The 19567-nt window shown below is 42.7% G+C and overlaps 1 protein-coding gene across 5 annotated transcripts; it reads left to right on the top strand.

The window, feature by feature from the left end:
- On the top strand, positions 45 to 3799 carry LOC109231266 (F-box protein At2g16365-like). 5 transcript variants are annotated; one of them, XR_002068788.1, is made up of 6 exons: positions 45 to 353; positions 1020 to 1367; positions 1528 to 1835; positions 2063 to 2088; positions 2524 to 3438; positions 3548 to 3799. XR_002068788.1 is itself a non-coding variant. In XM_019396876.1 (5 exons), exons 4-5 carry the CDS (start codon positions 2065 to 2067, stop codon positions 3280 to 3282), a joined length of 783 nt encoding a protein of 260 aa, XP_019252421.1. In that variant the 5' UTR covers positions 45 to 353; positions 1020 to 1367; positions 1528 to 1835; positions 2063 to 2064; the 3' UTR covers positions 3283 to 3799. The 5 variants fall into 5 exon arrangements, 4 of the variants coding, with proteins under 4 accessions (XP_019252421.1, XP_019252437.1, XP_019252428.1 ...); XM_019396876.1 differs by having other exon boundaries at positions 2524 to 3799; XM_019396892.1 differs by lacking the exon at positions 1020 to 1367 and having other exon boundaries at positions 2524 to 3799.

The raw sequence follows: 19567 nt of genomic DNA, 5'->3' as shown, positions 1-19567 counted from the left end.
AAAAGGAAGAAAAATACAAAGAAAACTACAGCTGGTAAGCCTCCGAAGCCTGGACCAGAAATCTCTCTCTCTCTCTCTCTCTCTCTCTCTCTCTCTCTCAATCATTTGTTTGGTCTTTGCTTCAAACTCCTCTGTTCACTAATTTCTGTTCTGCTCCTTTACTAAAACGATGGCTATATATACCCTGTCAAATAATCTTCTTAGTAAAATTTAGAGCAAAAAAAAATCTTAGAACCCAAAAATTCTCTCTCTCCTATGCAAAATAAAAGGTTCAATTTCTGTGTAACATTTCTAACAGTGGAGAGCTCTGAAGTTTCCTTCAGTTTCAAGTTTCAACCTTACTGCGTTGTTAGGTGAGTTCATTTTGAAGTTTAATTTTCTCTCCCTTCTATATATATTGTTGAGTGTGGTGTGGAACAAAGTTGTAATTGTTGTGAGGGCTTTGGGAAAAACCGTAATTGGTACTAATTGTGCATATTGGAGTTGTTTGCTATGTAGGTTTCCTGGAATTTTCTATTGGTTATTGATACATATGCTATCTCTGAATATGAGGTTATATTTTACTCGTTGCGCTTAGCCCGTAAATAACTCATTGTTGCCATTTGCCATATGAGGATCAACATCATGTTTCTTTCTTTCTTATCTGGGCTGCATGTTTTCATTGAATATGTGTTCAACAATTGCTTGGAATTTTAAGGAGTGACTTCTCTTTATTTACCTTGTTGCTGCAATACAAGTGGCCTTGAATAGAGTGGAATAGTTACAGAGGATTCATAATCGATCCCTACATATTTTAGGATCGGTTGTATCATGATGGTGTTTCTACTCGAATCCTTTCTTACAATGTGTTATATGTCACATCTGTTAATTTGGTGCTCTTCATTGTTGATTTTGGTTCTGTTCTGTAGCCTTCAACTCAGTACTTATCTAGTTAATTCTTTGAGTGTCCTTTCCGAATTTCCATCTTTATCTAGCTATCCACATAGAAATGGTGTAAAGTAGTTCATCTCTTGAAATAGGCCAGGAAACTTGTGGCATTCTAGCATTAAGGCCTCAACTTGACCCCATCTCTGGCTCTGGTATGGTTACATTTTCCACAAGGAGAAGTTGCACACCTTTTCCAATAGCTCATTTTGCAAGTGAAGCTTCATCCATGGATTGTTATGCTCAGCTTGAAGCTACATTTCAGACTCCTCTGAATTTGGACAAGCTCATGCTTTTGTCAGATGAGGCAGAGCGGTACATTCTTGCAAAATGTACCCTCTACAAGCAGCAAACATCTCCCAAAATTTGGTGGAGAACAGTTCCACAGAATACCGGGTCATTCTGTTATTGGATTGTTTGCGAGTGAATGTAATCCTCCCCAGGTAACCAAATCAAAAGACTTAAGTTGTTGGTATTAGAGAAACTTGGCATTACCATCCACAAAAACTATCATATTCTATGCATTATGTAGAGACAATGAGAATAGGCACTGCATTGGACTCTGTAACCGTATTGACTGGATATTATCTCTGCATTTCTCAGACAACCCAGAGTTGTTTAATCGTGAAAAAGACTGATGTTAATCAGTGTGAAGAGAGAAAAGACATTGGTAAAGCAAGGATATGGAGTGATAAAACAACATTAATTGATCATGACAGCCAATCTCTACCTTTTGGTAATAACCAAAAGAAAAACCGAAGATACAATCTGCTGGGAAGTTCTGCAGCTAGTGAAGGAAAAGAAAAATACTGAAGACAGTAAGCCTTCTGAAGTAATGTTGAAGAATGAATTGTTCAGCTGAAACTGATAGCATGAAAATGGATGTGTTTTGGAAAAGAACCATCTTTGTGGTATGTACTGGTCTGAACTATGTCTAAAAGGTCTTGATTAAAGCACTTTACTAACGTAAAACTGGTGCAAAAATCTTCTTTAAAATTTGTTATGGTCATGGTCTCTAAAAATCTAACCTACCAAGCGGGAAAAAAAAATGAAAGATCTTTCTAAGCTCTAGTCTCGTATATATTGTTGCTACACTGACTTTTACTTGTTTAACTAATGTGCCTTATGACTTTTGCAGGTATGACTTCTTCCCCACTAAAGCAGGTATTCTCACTGTCCCTTGAACATTCTAATTTCTTGTTTAGGTTGGTGGTTTATGTAAAAATAGTCATATTATGATATCAAGTTATCTTCAGTTTATCAATAGGAATTCCCGATTCGTCCAATGTACCTGATAAATACCAAGTATATATGGGAAATGAGTTTTAAAAGTTGGCTGCAGTTATTGTCTGATAAGCTAAACCATATAACATTTTGAGGAAACTGAGTTGTTCTAGCTGGTATTCTCACTCTTATTCCTTGTACAATGTGAGAAAAACTGGCATATTATCTGTGATCTTCTTACTGTAATTCAAAATGTTTCTACAAAACAGTACTCTTGGAAATGGTACTGTTGGTTTCACGTTTGACCTATTGAGTAGATTAAGAGCTCAAGCAATAATAATTCCGTTTCGATTTTGACCATATGATATCTTGCAGGAGAGTGAAATGGACCAAAATGCACCTACTCATCTTGCACTTGGCTGTCCCAGAAAAGAAATTGGATGTAAAAATGTTATACCTGACATGAACTTGGAGCCTCCTGCTCCGATCGATAATTTGGAGCCAACTTCTTCCAGAACTCAAAGTATGGAATTGAGATCACTCCTTGGTCATAATGAGCAGCCAAGTTCATTGAAAGCCGATTTCTCCCCTGTCGTTCTGCTTGAACAGGAACCAGGTGGCAGATGGGTCAAGCGCCTCAAAATTAGTGCTTCTGGGTCATTTTCTGTTGGAACAAAGAGCGCTAACCTTTCAGGGAATACATCTCATGAGAAAGCAAACAAATTTCTAAGCAAAATTACTAAAGTTACTATAAGCGGCTCAGAACTCACAGCTGGTAAACTCCATGGTGAAGAATCGATGGCTCTTGATAGACCTCCAGCCTTAGCTAGCAACAGTGTCTCTTCATCTATAAATGTTATAAAGAAAAATTTAGAGTTATTGACTTCACAGTCTTGGATGCGAAGGTGGCTTCATAATAGGGATGCTACTGCACAAAAGAGGCCTCAACCAGTGGTAGTTTGTAAGCCTCGAGGCTCAAAGTTGGAAGTTGATGATTTTCGGAAGAAGCAGTTCCCAAGCATTGCTGCCATGGCCCTCATGGGAAAGGCATTAACTGGTTTTCAACCATGCGAATTCCAAAATAGAGGTCCCTATGTAGTTTGGAGGAGCACAGGAGTTTCTGAACCTACATAGCAGCAAGAGTTTATACTGAGCTTCAGGTTAGTCCACCGACAATGCTGATGCCCTTGTTGGTCAAGCTATGCATAATGAGGACAAATGTGCTCTGGCTTAATATGTGATCATGCAATCAACTGCATTTTGGAGCTTAGTATCGATTTGTTGGTGCTAGTAAGTACATAGCTTGTCTTAGATTTGGCTTCTAGTGTTTGCTTAGATGGGGTTATCTCTGTAGTTAACCAGTATGATAAGAATGCCAGACACCTTGTTTCTTGAACAGGACATTCATCCGGCTGCTTTAATCAGTGTGCGAGGGATCTAGATGATGTAGCAATTACGCGCTAAAGTAGGCGATGAGATCACTTTTCAATGTTCGTCGTAGGGTCTTAGATTCAGTTCATTGGACAGTTGAACCATCCCACCTTTACTTTGTTGAAGACTCTGAGTGAGTGACTGTCTGCTCCTCTCGTCAGCTGTAGAAAAAGTTTTTCGTTGATTGAGAATTAACCAATTAGGAGAAGAATTTGGTTTACTATGTTGGGTTTTTAAAAGATGGGGCAGCAAAAAGATTAAAAGTATTGATTGGAAAAGTCTCTCAATAATTTTATTAAGCATAACAAGGCTTTAAATAGCCAATTTAAGAACAGAATCTGCAGAAAATTAGGAGAATAAATATTCAAATTCAAAAATATAAATTATCTCAACTAATTTATCCTATTAAATTTAAATTTAAACAAAGACTCCTCCTTGGATTTAACTACTTATTATTCTGGTAAATTAAATATCAGCAGTAACAAATGCAAAATCCAACACTCCCCCTTGCTTTTGTTGCTGCAATAGGTTGATCCTCCTCAATTTGTGCTTTGGCAATTTGTGCTTGCGTTCTTTCAAGTGTTTTTGAACTTGCATATCCATCTGCAATCTTTTTTTCTTTTTGGTTTTGTGCATAAAAAACAATCTCAATAACTTTGTCTTGTCTGAAGGTTCTTCTAAAGGAGTTTTAATTTGGGCAATGATAAGATTTGCAGGGAGTGGTTGTAATGATCTTTCTTTTATTACAACATTCCATAAATCATAGGTTTCAAGATACGATTTTATTTTCACTGACCAAATCTGATAATTTTCTTCAGTGAAAGTTTGTGGGGCATTCAATGAGAGACTGATGCTTGCCATGTTTGAAAATGAGTTTAAAAATTGATATTGGTTAAAATGATTTGAAAATGGTTCTTTGGAAGAACTCACAGATCCCGTAAGACCAATGAAGCTCTGATACCACTGTTGATTTTTTAAAAGATGGAGCAGCAAAAAGATTAGAAGTATTGATTGAAAAAGTCTCTCAATAATTTTACTAAGCATAACAAGGCTTTAAATAATCAATTTAAGAACAGAATCTGCAGAAAATCAGGAGAATAAATATTCAAATTCAAAAACCTAAACTATCTCAACTAACTTATCCTATTAAATTTAAGTTTAAACAAAGACTCCTCCTTCTTATTATTCTGGTAAATCAAATATCAGCAGCAACAAATACAAAATTCAACATACTAGATTAAAAGTTCTCATTTTTTATCCCATATTTTAGTGTCATCTGCATACTCACTTTGATGATTGCTTAAAATAGTTGTTTCTAATTGCTCTTGCCCTTTTTATGGCATGCATCATTTTCATTATCATCTCGCATTATCTCTACTTGCAACATGGCCAACTCCTTGTAAAAACCCTGAATATTATATCTTGAAACTATGCTGGTGGTCTGAATTGAAATTACTCTTTCTTATCTAGGGGTGGGCATATATCGGGTAAAATCGATAACCCGAACTGTTAATTATTTATTGGGTTATCGGCATTGAGTTATTGGGTTAACGGTTCGGTAATGGGTTAAAATTTTTTTTTATTGGGTTATCGGTTCGGGCTCGGTTTGCAATTTTATTATTGGGTAAAAATCGATAACCCAATAAGAATTAACTAATTTACTAGTTTACCCTTAAGTATATACATTCTATACTAGGGTTTCATAATTGGTTTTTCCTATTCTTTCTCAATTCTCAGTAAGTCAGTTTCTCTTTCTCAGTTTCTCAATTTTTCCGCCGCACCCCTACGGCCCAACCTCACCAGTTCTCCGCCTCACCACGGCTCACGCCCTCACCAGTCACCAGTCATCCCGTCAAGACTCAGGCCGGCGTCACTCATCAGTCGCATCACGCCCTCACCAGTCAGCCTGTCAAGACTCAGGCCGGCGTGTAAGTTTTTAGTTGCTTCATCTTCATCTTTTTCTTAGTTTGTTTGAAAGCATTCTGGCTCTGGATTTTTTTTTCGGGGGGGGGGGGGGGGGTTATGGCTGTGTGTGTGCGCGCTGCTATTGTTTGAGATCTTGTTCTAATCGTTTGTCTAGGTCTTTAAAACGTTTTTGGAGATTTCTGTTTTATCGAGAAAATGAAATGGCTTGAGCAATGAAATGTATAAATTTGGTTTGTTGCATTATCCAATTATAATTTTAACAAGTGTATTCTCTTTTTGGAATATTAAGAAATCCTAGCAGTAAACTTCGTTTAAACTGTTCTTTTAAGGATGACAAGACCACAATTTTATTAACCAATACAATCATATTCCATATCCACCTTTTGTATATCCTATATTTATGCATCAGAAAGTTGTCAAATACAACGAAAATCGATGATCTATTCTTTGAACTTCTGGCTTCAGAATAATTGAGGAACTCGACAGTTTTATATATCTGCGAAATTGTTTTATTGTTTTATCTTATCGGGTAAATCGATAACCGAACCAGATAATGATCGATAAACCGAATTAAACGATTACCGATAAACCAAGTATCTTATTGTTTGGTTATCGGAGTTATTGAATTTTGTAAAACCGATAACGATAGGCAAAAACCGATAATATTCAAAACCGAAACCCGAACCTGACCGATGCCCACCCCCTATTCTTATCAACATTTATTTCCAAGTATATAGTCACTAGTGTAAAGGTAGTGCATGTTCATACAATTAGGGAATGATGGCTCTAGTCTAGATTTCAATATGGCTTACACGCGCATGAAGTGCTTCCTGATCGCTGCCAACTCCCGCACCACTAAAAAGTAGCGAGAGCAGGAGTCGCAATAGCTTTTACCCAATTTGGGGTCGGGTTTTCGAATCCACAGAAGCTAGATGTGGAGTCGAGTATCTATTTAGCTCTAGGGTTGCCCGTGTGTGCTCTTAATTGGTTTCTATTCATTTTTGGTCTTTTCTTTATAAATTCTACTTATTATCACTACTAATTTTAAATGCACTAGATTAAGCTAGAATAAATTGACTACAAGTTGTATCTAATAGTTAAAAGGCACTAGAGGTGGTGACTATTCACCTAGGTGGCTAATACGGTAATTGCACTCCAAGGCACGATATACATGATTGGGGAAATATGTTATAACCGGATTGCTCGATTACTACCCACGTCTACACCTCTCTGTAGAAAGAGTGATTTTGCCCAATTGACTCTCTCGAGACCAATTGGGTATTGCATTATTTGCCCAAGCAACTAGAGGTCAAGTCGGGTAATTACTCTCCGAGGTTTAACCCTTTAATGGGACTATCAAATCTCTTGAGTCCATCCCAATTCCTTGTTGAGTAACAATTTTGGAGACTTTAGGCTCTCTTTTCTCAAAGAAGAGCCTAGGTCAACTTTAGCACAAACATGTATTTGCAACCACTAATTCATAAATTAAAACCCATAAAATTGACCCCAAATAACAAACACCCATAATCAATCTAACTTAAAATTCACAACACCCATCAATTTACCCACACTAGGGTTGAGCCACCAAACCCATGCTAATGGGATTTTAGCTATCTATGGCTTGAAGATAAAATCGAAAGAAATAGATGAAGAGGAAAGACATAATATTAAATTACTGAAGTAAATATAATGATTCAATTGCTATAAAAACTACGTAAAGTGCCACAAATGGCTACAAAAATGGGCTGTCTCACTGAGCGGCAAACTACTTGTCTTTAATATCTTGATAATAGTTGGTTACCTAAAAAAATGAAAAAGTTGGCCTATTAATACTAAGCTGAAAAAACTGGACAAAAATGGCCCCTGCGCGGGTCAGTGCGGGCCGCACAAAATGGAGTGCAGGCCGCCACTAGGGCTCTTGACTTAAAATCTTGGCATCTCTGATTACTCGGGCTCCGCGGAACCGCGCAGAATGACCGCGGTCCGTAAGAGGTTCTAATCGGTCCGCACAATCACGACTGCGGACCGCGCTGGCATCTGAACCTTAGCCAAATTTACATCTCTCTGATCTTCTCTTGCCCGCCGAGCCGCCACTAATGGTAGTGCGGCCGCGGAAGCCTTCAGTGCGGACCGCAACAATCTCCACTGCGGCCGCCACCTGCTTTGACACTTGATTTACCAGTCTCTGAATCGTCCCTAGTGCGGACCGCACGAAAGTGTAGTGCGGTCGCACTAAGCCTGTTTGTCCTGAGTTTGCCTTGTTTTTGTACGTTGCTGAGAATTTTACTTCCTTTTGAGCCGATCTTGACATCCGTCCACTTTGTTGGTCGAACCTGCAATTCAAGCACCAAAACTTATGAGCCCTTTTTGACTATTTTTGTATGATTTATGATCAAAGCGTAAGCAAGAGGAGATGAAACACGTTCGTCAAAATCCCTTAGTTCATCACTCCTCAAAGCTAACGCTTTTGCTTGTCCTCAAGCAAAACAAAATAAGACCCACCCCTTGAGTAAAATCCAGAATTTTCAGCTATCCTAATAGTAACCTCAACTAGCATCAACTTGGGTACTAACAATTCGCCCTCGACACACATGAGTTCCTGACAACTATTAACCTTTGAAAAACCATGGACAAGTGCACACAAGCAGCATCAGAGTGACTTCAAGCACATCAAGACTCTTTCAATTACTTTGGTCATTGTTGGAACCCAAAACTCACACATCCTCAATCTCCCTAAGCAACTCGCCTTTAGAATAGTGGTACACAAACCGAGTTAATGGTATTCACTCATCTCTCTCAAGGAAAGGTCAACAAGTCCGGTCTAGGTACCATATGCTTGCCCCTTATGTAAGTATCCACTACTGTAAGCTTCATTCAACTCAAGATCATATAGGGCTTTTGTGGAGTCATTGTAAAGGCTTTTGGTTTAGGGTAGGTATGTTTTTGTTCAAGTGGGTTCCATCTTCCCTTAAGCACTTCTTTTGATTCATTTTGCACAATTCACTTGAGTCTTTTAGTCATTTCATTTCTTTCTAAGGGGTTAGAGAGACACACTGTCACTCTTTCTTGTGCATTTCAAACTTTTTCTCCTTTTTTCAACTTTCCACACCTTTCTTTCTTTTTCATTGCTTTTCTTGAATCCCTTTTTATTCTTTTTCACATTGAACTTTCTTTTTGTCTTTTTGCTTTTCTTTCTTTTTCATTGCCTTTCCTTTTCTTCCCTTTTGTGCCTTTTTACCACTTTGTTGCAATCCTCGTCTCTCCCCCCAAACTTATACTTTTGCCATGTGCTAAAGGAAAGATTTGGGTGCCAAGAGAGGGTATCTTTTAGAACGAGTATAGGCTTGTATCATGGTTCTTGAAAGAAAAAGGTCTAAGGCTCAAAAGGGTTAGCTAGGGATCTTATCATTGGTAGGCTATGGAATTGTTCAATCTATCATTTGGATCAAAGAGAGCCTATAATCACGTCTCAAGTCAAAATTCACTTAAGATTTCGCCTCAACAAACATTCAGGGCAAGTTCTAGACCAATGGCTCGGGACTTGGACTCGCAATTCAATTACTCACCACACAAGCTAAGGGATTGCTAAAGACATAGAGTCGGGGGCCCACAACGACCTTAGATACGATTTGAGCACACAATGGTCCCGAAAAACCACTTGATGATTATCGGTCAACACAAGAGTCTCAAGGCCACGACTTTCACCATCCTAAACACAACAATTTGTTTTTGACCATAAGATCAAAGGCAAATGTGCTAGGCCCAAGTGAAGCTTTGCTTGAGGTACCCTTAACTACAAACTACTAAAAATAAAAAGAAAAACGGACTTAAACCCTTAAGAAGGTTGTCACGCCATCTATCATTGGGAAGAGCCACCTGGTTCACACAACACTCTACCTTTGGAAAGAACCGTGGCATTAAGAAAACCAAAGGCTTATTGAAAATTTCAAAAATAAGAAGCTACGAATCACAAATAAGAAGCTAAAAACAAAAAATTTTTTGCGGAAAATAGAATAAATATATACAAGAGAGGATTTGAATATACAATAGACGGGATGAATATATACAATGAAATGTAACTTTACATACAAACCCAAGGAAAGATAAAAAGTGCGATAAAAGTAGCTAAATATAAAATTATATACAGACCAAATGAAAATCAAGAAAGCATGAAATGTATCAATATATACAGTCATCCAAAAATGAAGGGCGCACCCCTTCGAATAAAAGTTGGCATTGTCACCAATGCCAACTAGTCCAAATAAGCACCAAAAAGATAGAAAAAGGATATAGAGGGCTCCCTAAGCCGTGTCTGTCTGCATAGGATCATGGGTGGTCCCTGGGTCCTCTGTGTGCTCGGGAACCTCAGACTGGTTCCCGGTGTCCTGCTGGGACCTGGGCCTGGACCTGGACAGGCTCTGGATCTGGTACACCCTGTGGCTGACTAGAGGGAGCCTCTGGTGGGTCCGCCAACTGGATGATGGCATCATCTGCTCTAGGGATCGTCCTCCTCCTCTTCGGAGGCCTCTGGGTCTGCTCCGGCTGTGGATGAGCTGCTGGGACTGGATCAGCAAGCAAAAGGTCCAAAGGCAGCTGGTCTGCCTTCAGTCTATCAACATCTGCCCGCAGCTCCTTCACGGACTCCTTGGAGGCCCGTGTCTTCCGTAGCTTCCTATGCTCCTTAGCAAGCTCCTTGAGAGACTTGCTATGTGAATCCACTGCCTTTGTCAATGCATCCTGAGTATCGAGGATTTTCTTGTGGTTCTCAAGAATTTCCTTCAAAGCATCCTCTATTGATTGTGGGACCTGTGCTGGCTGAGGTGCCGACTGATAATAAAGCTGTGGGGGGGAGGGGTGGAGAATTCACCACTGCCGGCTGCTGAGCCCTCAGACGACTCAGTGGGAACATGCTCTGGTGCTTGGGCAGTGGTTGGTGGTGGAGGGGTGTCTCTTAGCCTAAATCTCTCCGGCCAGTCTTCACCATATTCTGGCACAGAGTCTGAAGATATTTCCCTTGATGGTTGATACTCACTCCCCGAGGAATGTGAAGCAGCTCTGTCTGCAGCTTTGATTAGTTTCCTGGTCTTTTATATGTTCTCCCGAGCTTGGGGAGTGAGTTTTACCATCTTCTTCTTCCCTCCCCAGGAGGGTTCTCCTTTTCCCGGTTGTTTTGAGCCTTTTCTCACCATTGTCTGCAAACATTATTCAATGTATTAGTTAGTATCAATCCAGTCAGTTCAAGTTATTGCAGCAGAACACATTGCAGAACAGAAACACAGTGTTGCAGACAAATGAAAATGTTGCAGGAGTTGCCTAGTGCGGACCGCACAAAATGGTAGTGCGGCCGCACTGAGGCCACTTCGGACCGCACACAAATGACCGCGGTCCGTACAGGTATAGGGTTCCAATAACAAGGTCTCTGAATCTCACCAGTGCGGACCGCACAAAACCAACCGCGGCCGCACTGGGCAAAGGTCATCTGGACACAATATGGCATCGCGGACCGCACAAAAATGACCGCGGTCCGCGCTACGTGCCCAGACATGGCACTGAGTTAGGGTTTATCAGATTTTGCTTTTAAGTCCAAATTTCCACCTAATTAGGGTCCCTACTCAATTACCCAGTCCATTATACTCACAAAGTATGCAAGAAACAAAAATCTAACTAACCTAACCTAACAATTTAAAAGAATCACGGGAGGGAGAAGAACAGACATTAAGAAAAGATGAAAATTAAGCAAAGTTACAAAATTAAACAGAGAAGAAATGGGTGTAATGTTACTAGATTATGAGATGAGGAGAATCTTAATCAATATCAAGCAGTCAATTACAAACTAAGAAGAAGATGAACAGTAAAAAGGGGCTCTGAGATTGAAGGGTTCGAAAAGGGTAAAAGGAGGCCCTTGGGGTCTATTTATAGAGAAACCCCTGGGGCCCATTCTCACCTACCAGTGTGGCCGCACAAAATGGACCGCGGCCCGCACTGGTCACTTTTGTTCGATTCCAACTCAGTAACCCACCGCGGTCCGCACAAAATGGACCGCGACCGACCACACCAAATCAACCGCGGTCGCGGTGGCAAACTTCAGAGAGCAATTTTGTCACCCTTTGCCAGCGCGGACCGCACAAAGTGTAGTGCGGCCGCACTGGGAACTTCAGAGAGTGTGCAATTTCTTCAATTATGTCCTGCACTGCATCAACTCAATCCTGCAACATCTCACAACCAGTTAGCCCAAAAATCAATCCTATACTACAAAGAAAATCAAAGAAAACAAAAAGAAAAACATATGGGTTGCCTCCCAAGAAGCGCCTGATTTAACGTCGCGACACGACGCGGGTTACCATCACATCATTTGAAATAAACAACAGCCACCACATGGCCATCATCAAACTTCCCAAGATAATGCTTGACCCGGTGCCCATTCACTCTAAAGACTTCACCACTTTTGTTTTTCAAATCTAGAGCACCAAACGGGGTCACACACACAACTTCAAATGGTCCACTCCACTTTGATTTCAGCTTTCCCGGAAACAACCTTAGACGAGACTTGAATAAGAGCACCAAATCACCAACTTTGAACTCCTTTCCACGAGCATATTTATCATGAAGGTACTTCATCTTTTCCTTATACAAGGACGAACTAGAGTATGCATGTAACCGGAATTCATCAAGTTCATTGAGTTGTTCAACACGAAGATTAGCCGCAACATCCCACTCAAGATTAAGCTTCCTCAAGGCCCACATGGCCTTATGCTCCAACTCCACTGGTAGATGACATGCTTTCCCAAACACCAACCGGTACGGTGACATACCAATTGGGGTCTCGTAAGCGGTCCGGTAAGCCCATAGAGCATCATCTAACTTTTTAGACCAATTGGTCCTATTGGCATTAACAGTTTTGGACAAAATGCTCTTGATCTCCCTGTTAGACACTTCAACCGGGCCACTTGCTTAAGGATGATAAGGCGTAGAGACTTTGTGGTTGACACCATACTTGGAAAGCAAGGCATCAAAGGCTCTATTACAAAAATGCGATCCTCCATCACTAATGATTGCCCGGGTGTACCAAACCTTGTGAAAATGCTCTTCTTTAGAAATGACACCACACTCCTAGCTTCATTGTTGGGCAAGGCTACGGCCTCAACCCATATTTACACATAATCAACCGCTAAAAGAATGTAAGTGTTCCCACACGAGCTAACAAAAGGGCCCATAAAATCGATACCCCATACATCAAAGATATCAACTTCAAGAATTGTGTTCAGAGGCATCTCATCTTACTTGGAAATCCCGCCCGCTCGTTGACATTGATCACATCTTTTCACTAGATCGCTTGCATCTTTGAACAAGGTTGGCCAATAAAAATCACAACTCAGAACTTTCGAAGCCGTTCTCACCCCTCCATGATGGCCACCATAGGGGGAGGAATGACAAGCCTCCAAAATACTCACTTGCTCTTCCTCCNTCAATATTGAATACAAAGAACATTCTCTTTGCTCTCTAACATATTCTCCTATGCTTTTTACCTCCATTTATTGCTTATATTCATTGTGTTCTATTTATTGTTCTTCATTTATTGCTTATCACTGATCATAAAGAGCCATCATTGAATCTATCATAACTGTTAGTTCCTCCATCGATTGCCCACGGCAAGATATAGGACTCGACCTCGAGGCCCCGAATAAGCAAACTCGAGGCCCTGCTTGTCAGCCTATTGGTTCGGTTATCATCTTGTCTCCAAGCTCTTATCTCGTTTTCTAATCTCTTTCTTAGCATCCACTGCTTAACAACTAGCATAAAAATAGATCACGTATTTTTAGAACCACAACATCAAATTTAATTGTAATTCCCATTTTCACGGTAAACAGTTTGGCGCCCACTGTGGGGCTAAAAATAATAGTGATTATTTTCTTGCTGGTTTAACTACGTAACGCAAGTTATCTTTCATACTTTTTCTTGTCCAAGATCTTTGATTTCAGGTCGAAATGTCTAACTCAGTAAACGCACGTGAAAACATCAATCTTGAAGACCATGGAGAAAATGGTGTTGACGTCCTAGGTGTTGGTGTACCACCACGAAACCCTGAGAATGCACCGGAACCAATTCCCGGGGACGCGGTTTCACGCGATGCTCAACATGTCGAAATAAGCTCCCACACCAACAGGAGCATACACCAGGGAGACCAACAAGAAGCCCAGAAAACCCCAGCTAGGGAAGAACGGGAGGTTAGCCTTCACGTTATTTTTGAAATGTTACAAGCACAACAGCTGGCGATCGCTCAGCTGCAAAGTCATCAGAAAACTCCCAGCACGGTAGCACCGGGGACGGCTCCCCTAGCCGAGCAGGTACCAGAGAGGTCAAGCAACATTTGGTCGGCAGCCGACCCCACCATCGTAAAGATGCTCGAGGACCTCACAAAGAGGATCGAGTCGGGTGAGAAGAAGATAGAAGCCAACGACAAAAAGGTCGAGACCTACAATTCCAGGGTTGATCAGATCCCAGGCGCACCCCCGATCCTGAAAGGTGTTGATTCAAAGAAGTTCGTGCAAAAGCCGTTCCCACAGGAAGCAGCTTCAAAACCCATTCCGAAGAAGTTCATAATGCCAGACCTTCCGAAGTACAACGGAACCTCAGACCCCAATGAGCATGTTGCTGTGAAGGGCAACGACCTAAAGGATGACGAGATCGAGTCCGTCCTACTGAAGAAGTTCGGAGAAACGCTGTCTAAAGGGGCAATGATGTGGTATCATAACCTGGCCCCAAACTCGATAGATTCGTTTGCCATGCTGGCGGATTCTTTCATAAAGGCACACGTTTGTGCCTTCAAAATAGCAACAAGGAAATCTGACGTCTTCAAGATCAAGCAGAGGGAGAATGAAACGCTGCGAGAGTTCGTATCTCGCTTTCAAATGGAACGGATGGAACTACCACCGGTCTTCGACGACTGGGAAGTGCAGGTCTTCACTCAAGGTCTGAATGAACGAAGCTCGGTGGCTTCGAAACAGCTGAAACAGAACCTAGTTGAATACCCGGCCTTGACTTGGTCGGACGTCCACAACCGATACCAATCAAAGATCAAGGTCGAAGACGACCAACTAGGAGCCCCCTCAGGCTCGGTATATCCAAGCAGGCTCCTGGCGAAGGAGCCGAAGCCAAACACAGAAAGGTACCAGCCATACACTGAAGACAGGAGAAACGCCCCGAGACGCGACATACCCCTGAATGATCAAAAAACGGGCCGAGGGAAGAACCCTCGGGGACTCATCAACAGAGCCGGGTTCGATAGGCGTGCAGGGCCGGCGGAGGCACCCCGCTTGTCGGAATACAACTTCAATGTCGATGTTTCGGATATTGTATTCGCCATCAGTAAAATCAGAGACACCAGGTGGCCAAGGCATGTACAACGGACCCTTCACAAAGGAACCATAACTTACTGTGTGAATTTCACAACACGCACGGCCACAGGACCGAAGATTGCCGACAACTCCGGGAAGAAGTGGCCCGATTACTCAGCAAAGGTCACCTCAGGGAATTCCTCAGCGACCAAGCCAAAAATCAGTTCCGGGAAAGAGAGCGACCAGAAAGAATGAAACAGATGAGCCACAGCATGTCATCCATATGATCTTCTAAGGTGTCGGTGCCCTGCAGGAACTTACGGACTCGAGACTCTATCTCGGTCCCATAACGACGCACTGGTAACTTTTTTTCTTGTAAGTACATTTCAAATTAAACGCGTACATATGGATCCAGGTAGCGTACTTGTGGATACAGGTAGCTCGGCCAATATTGTCAGGTCGAGGGCGATAGAGCAACTCGGGCTGCTTAACCAAACTATGCCTGCCTCTCGAGTCCTTAACAGATTAAACACGGCAAGCGAAACAACAAAAGGGAAAGCCACCCCACCAGTCAATATGACCGGCACAACCCAAAACGTCGATATCTCCACCATAAAAGAAGCCAAAGAATAAGCAAACAATGAAATAGCGAAAGCGAGCTACACACTCGGACATCATCCGAGGCACAGGACCGCACCGCGTCCTCGTGACAAATGATCAAAACATATCAGGGGAAGGAGAGCCGTCGGCACTAAGGTATGATCGCCTCCCTTTGTCAATCTTATACTAACCTAAGTGCAGGTATTCAGTCGAAATAGCTGAAGCGCTTTCCAACTTGAAGGCCTGAGGTTTCAAAAGCATGCGTTGCATTCTGTTCCTTCGACCGGGTTTTTATCCCAAGAAGGGTTTTACCAGCAAGGTTTTTAACGAGGCAACATATATATCCCCTTGGAAGGTCACTTACTCGGAGAAACCAAGATGCGCTGAAGAGGGTCTCGATAGGAAAACAATGTACCGGGCCAAACGGTCGAACGAACCGTGCCCGCATAGCATAACTGGGCCCTTAACAGCCAAGACATGTATACTTGTACCAAGTAATCAAAGAATACTTTCAAAAAGCATTTTGCATTTCAAAGAAGCTCGATAATTTTTGCAAAAATGGCTCCTTTATCAAAAACATCCCGAACACTCGGGGACTGGCGTCAACAACTCGAAACAATGCGACCCCCGGATCGGAGCTCCAAACTCGTAAGCCTTCCATGAGACAATGCAAAGATCACAAAACAACTCTAGAACCGAAAACGTCCCGAACACTCGGGGACTGGCGTCGAAAAACTCAAGGTCACACGACCCCCGGGTCGAAAAACTCCGGAATCGTAAGCCCTCAATGAGGCAATACCAAGTTTACAAATAATGGCTCTCAAGCCGAGAAATCCTCGATGACTCAGGGACTGCCATCAATCGCCATCTCCATCGACTTATCAAAAATCTGAGGCCATAAGACCCCAAACGGGCAGACTTGGTCTCGTAAGACCTATATAAGGCAAGTACAATATCTGTAAGACCTCAAGCAAGGCATGAACCATACTTGTACCAAGTAGCCAAAACTGTAAGACCTCAAAGGCATGTAAAACTTGTAAGACCTTACTAAAGGCATAAACCTGATCTCAAAGTTAAGGCTATATATCGAACTTGTAAGACCCCTAAAAAGGCATACCCTTGATATAGATGCCGAAACTACTTCACTCGGGGATTGAAAGGCTCCGGCCAAACATAATGACTACGGTCACAAGGCTGTACCAGCCAGACTAACGCGACTCGGGGACGCCCGACCGTCGCTATAAAATCACGGACCTTCAATTACTTCGAATACACTTCGAAAAGAACCGGTTAAACAGGCTACCCTCGACATAGGCAAAAGAGCTTCGACCATGCCAGCTCCTAAATACTGGTTTCGAGATACTTAGCCACCGAGCCAAACCTCCCGAGGTGCTCGATCATCGCCATATAATGACTCACAATCGAGGTTTTATCGAATCGTCGAAGAGTCAGGCAAACACAATTCCAAAGAAATCCTTATCGAGGGAAAAATAAAGCCTATATTAGAGGTCACATCGATCCAAAGCGTAAGAACCACTGTCGCCAGCTAACATAAAAGGTCGTACCGACCTAAAGCATAAGAGCCACTGTCGCTAGCTCACATAAAAGGTCGTGCCGACCTAAAGTGAAAGAGCCACTGTCGCCAGCCCATATTAGAGGTCGTATCGACCCAACGCGTAAGAGCCCAAAGGCCAGCTTTAAATTCAAAAATTTGAGGGTCGAATGAGCTCGAGTCGAAACCCGACTCGGAGACTGAACTCGAAACAGTTAACTAAATATACCTAAGAGCAAAGTCATAAGAGCTCAAACGCCGGCTTATGCTAAAAGATCACACCAACCAAAGCGCATAAGAGCCCATGGGCCAGCCTAATGAGCCCCAGGGCCATACTATGAATCTAAGGATTCCTTTTCACTCGAGGACCAGCTCATCTGGCTAAAATAGAGGCAAAATGAAATGCAGGAGGAATAAAACCGCGAGGTTTCCTTTTATACATATATGCGAAAAAATACAAGCTCCATTTACAACATACTTCGAAAGTGCTATATACAAATTCAGAAAAGGAAAGGCCTAATCCACGTCCCTCTCGTGGATTGCTACCCATCGGTCTCTTTCTCGTTATCCTCGGCATCAGACAGAAAGGATTTAGCGTCATATTCATCTGCCTTTGCCAGCTTTATCTCTTCCGAGAGATCAAAGCCCCTTGCATGGATCTCCTCAAGAGTTTCTCTTCGAGATTTGCGCTGTACATACTCCAAGCTTCTGCCCTCACGATCAAGAGCCCTTTTCAGCTTAGCTCGAACATTGGCAACGTCCTTCAAGAAGACCGCAACTTTCTGGTCAGCCTTGGTTCGGCTCATTACGGCTTCAGCCCGAGCATCCACAACCTCGGCCTTTACCTTCAAAAGCTCAGATTTGAGCTTCGTAATCATATCTGTTCGAACCAAGCTGTTATCACGAGCTAAGCGAGGTTGAACCTCAAAGGCGGAAGCCTTAGCCAGAGCACCCCTCTCCACTGAAGCCTGAACGTCCGCCCGAGACTTCAACTCATCGTATTCGCGCTTGGCTCGGCCAACTTCGCCCCAAAGTCGTGCCAACTCCTCTGATTTGTCCTTCAACTGGATTATTAGAATATTAATTTCCGAAAGCGGAAAAGGGCATACATCAATATGAAATGTAGGTTACCCGTCTTTCGAGATGGCTTTCGTAGTTCCGACTTCGATCCGCCTCGTACCGCAGGTATACCAGCTCATCTTCCTTTTTCGTGCAAAGAAGCCTAAGGGACCTCTCCCCATTCAAAGCTTTCCGCAGCCTGGCCTAACAACGAAGCCGCTCGGACTTAAGCTTGTTAAAGGCCTGCAAGAGAAAGCTCAGTAAAAAAGACGCAAAACTGAAAGGAGCGTATACCAGCTACTAAAACTCACCATGGAGCTAAGGGCTGAGCCTCACCCAAGGTCGAGTATACGTCCGATGGTTTAGCTCCCCTGGGAATGCCTTCGGTAGGAGAGGGGGAGGCGCTGGACGATCTTTGTCTCTCGAAGTACCTTCGACGGGGACGAGAAATATTCTCTTAAAAGCAGAGGCCTCCGAAGCCGGAAGAATGGCCGACTTGTCTATTTTGAACCTAAGAGAAGGACTCACCCCGCCGTGAGCATCCTTAGGTCGACAGTCTCTCCTCCTCCTCCTCCTCCGGGGGACGCGGCCTCATCTCGGAAAAACCTCCAACATCTGCGGCGGCAAAATTAGTGCGCTAAAAAGAATGTACCTTTCTGTGGAAACAAGCCACTAAGAACTTACCATGATGCTTTGCCTCCCATCTCCCCTTGTACAGGTCTCGCCATTTGCGCTTATCATAGGTCGAGCAAGATGCCAGCTTCCGAGACCATTCTGCCAGGTCAGGAACCTCGTTCGGCAGCCAAGGAAGCGCTGAAGAGAATGAAAAAAGAAAAAATGATATATATATATATATATATATATATACACACGTCTTTACGAAGCCTGCCTCCACTATGGACAAAGCAATACATTTACGAGTATACCACTTACGCGTGAAATTCCATTTCTCAGGAAATGGCAAAAACTCTCCAGGGATGATATCGACCGTCCGTGCTCGAACAAACCGATTCATCCACCTCGGTCCTTGTTCTCCTCATCGTTAACGACAGAGGGACGGGTGGATCTACGTCGTAGAGTAATCAAGCCCTGGTAATGCAGAGGCCGATATAGCCTAACGAGATGACTCACGGTGAACTCAATCCCGGCCTTATCCGCAAAGTACCTTATCATCAGCACTATCTGCCAAAGGGATGGGTGAACCTGTGCCTCGGTATCCTGATACTTCCTACAAAAATCAAGCACGACCCTGTAAGGGGAGACTAACGTAAAGGGATGCGTGTACACATTCAAAAAACCCTCGACGTGGGTCATGATGCTTTCCTCCAAGGAAGGTACCTGCAGCACCACTCCTTCTCCCCATCCGCAGTCTTTCCTAATCATCTCGAGATGTTCTTCCCCTATCGAGGAGATGAACCTTGATGCATGCTCCTGATGCCCTTGAGTGTCGGGAGGTATCTCCGACGTAAAGTCTCTCCTCGAGACGAAGAACCTCGAGGTCCACTCACTAGATACC

This window comes from Nicotiana attenuata, chromosome 1 (assembly GCF_001879085.1).
Source record: "Nicotiana attenuata strain UT chromosome 1, NIATTr2, whole genome shotgun sequence".
Taxonomy (NCBI): domain Eukaryota; kingdom Viridiplantae; phylum Streptophyta; class Magnoliopsida; order Solanales; family Solanaceae; genus Nicotiana; species Nicotiana attenuata.
Note: the sequence above shows the minus strand (reverse complement) of the source record. Positions and strands in the feature narration are given on the sequence as shown.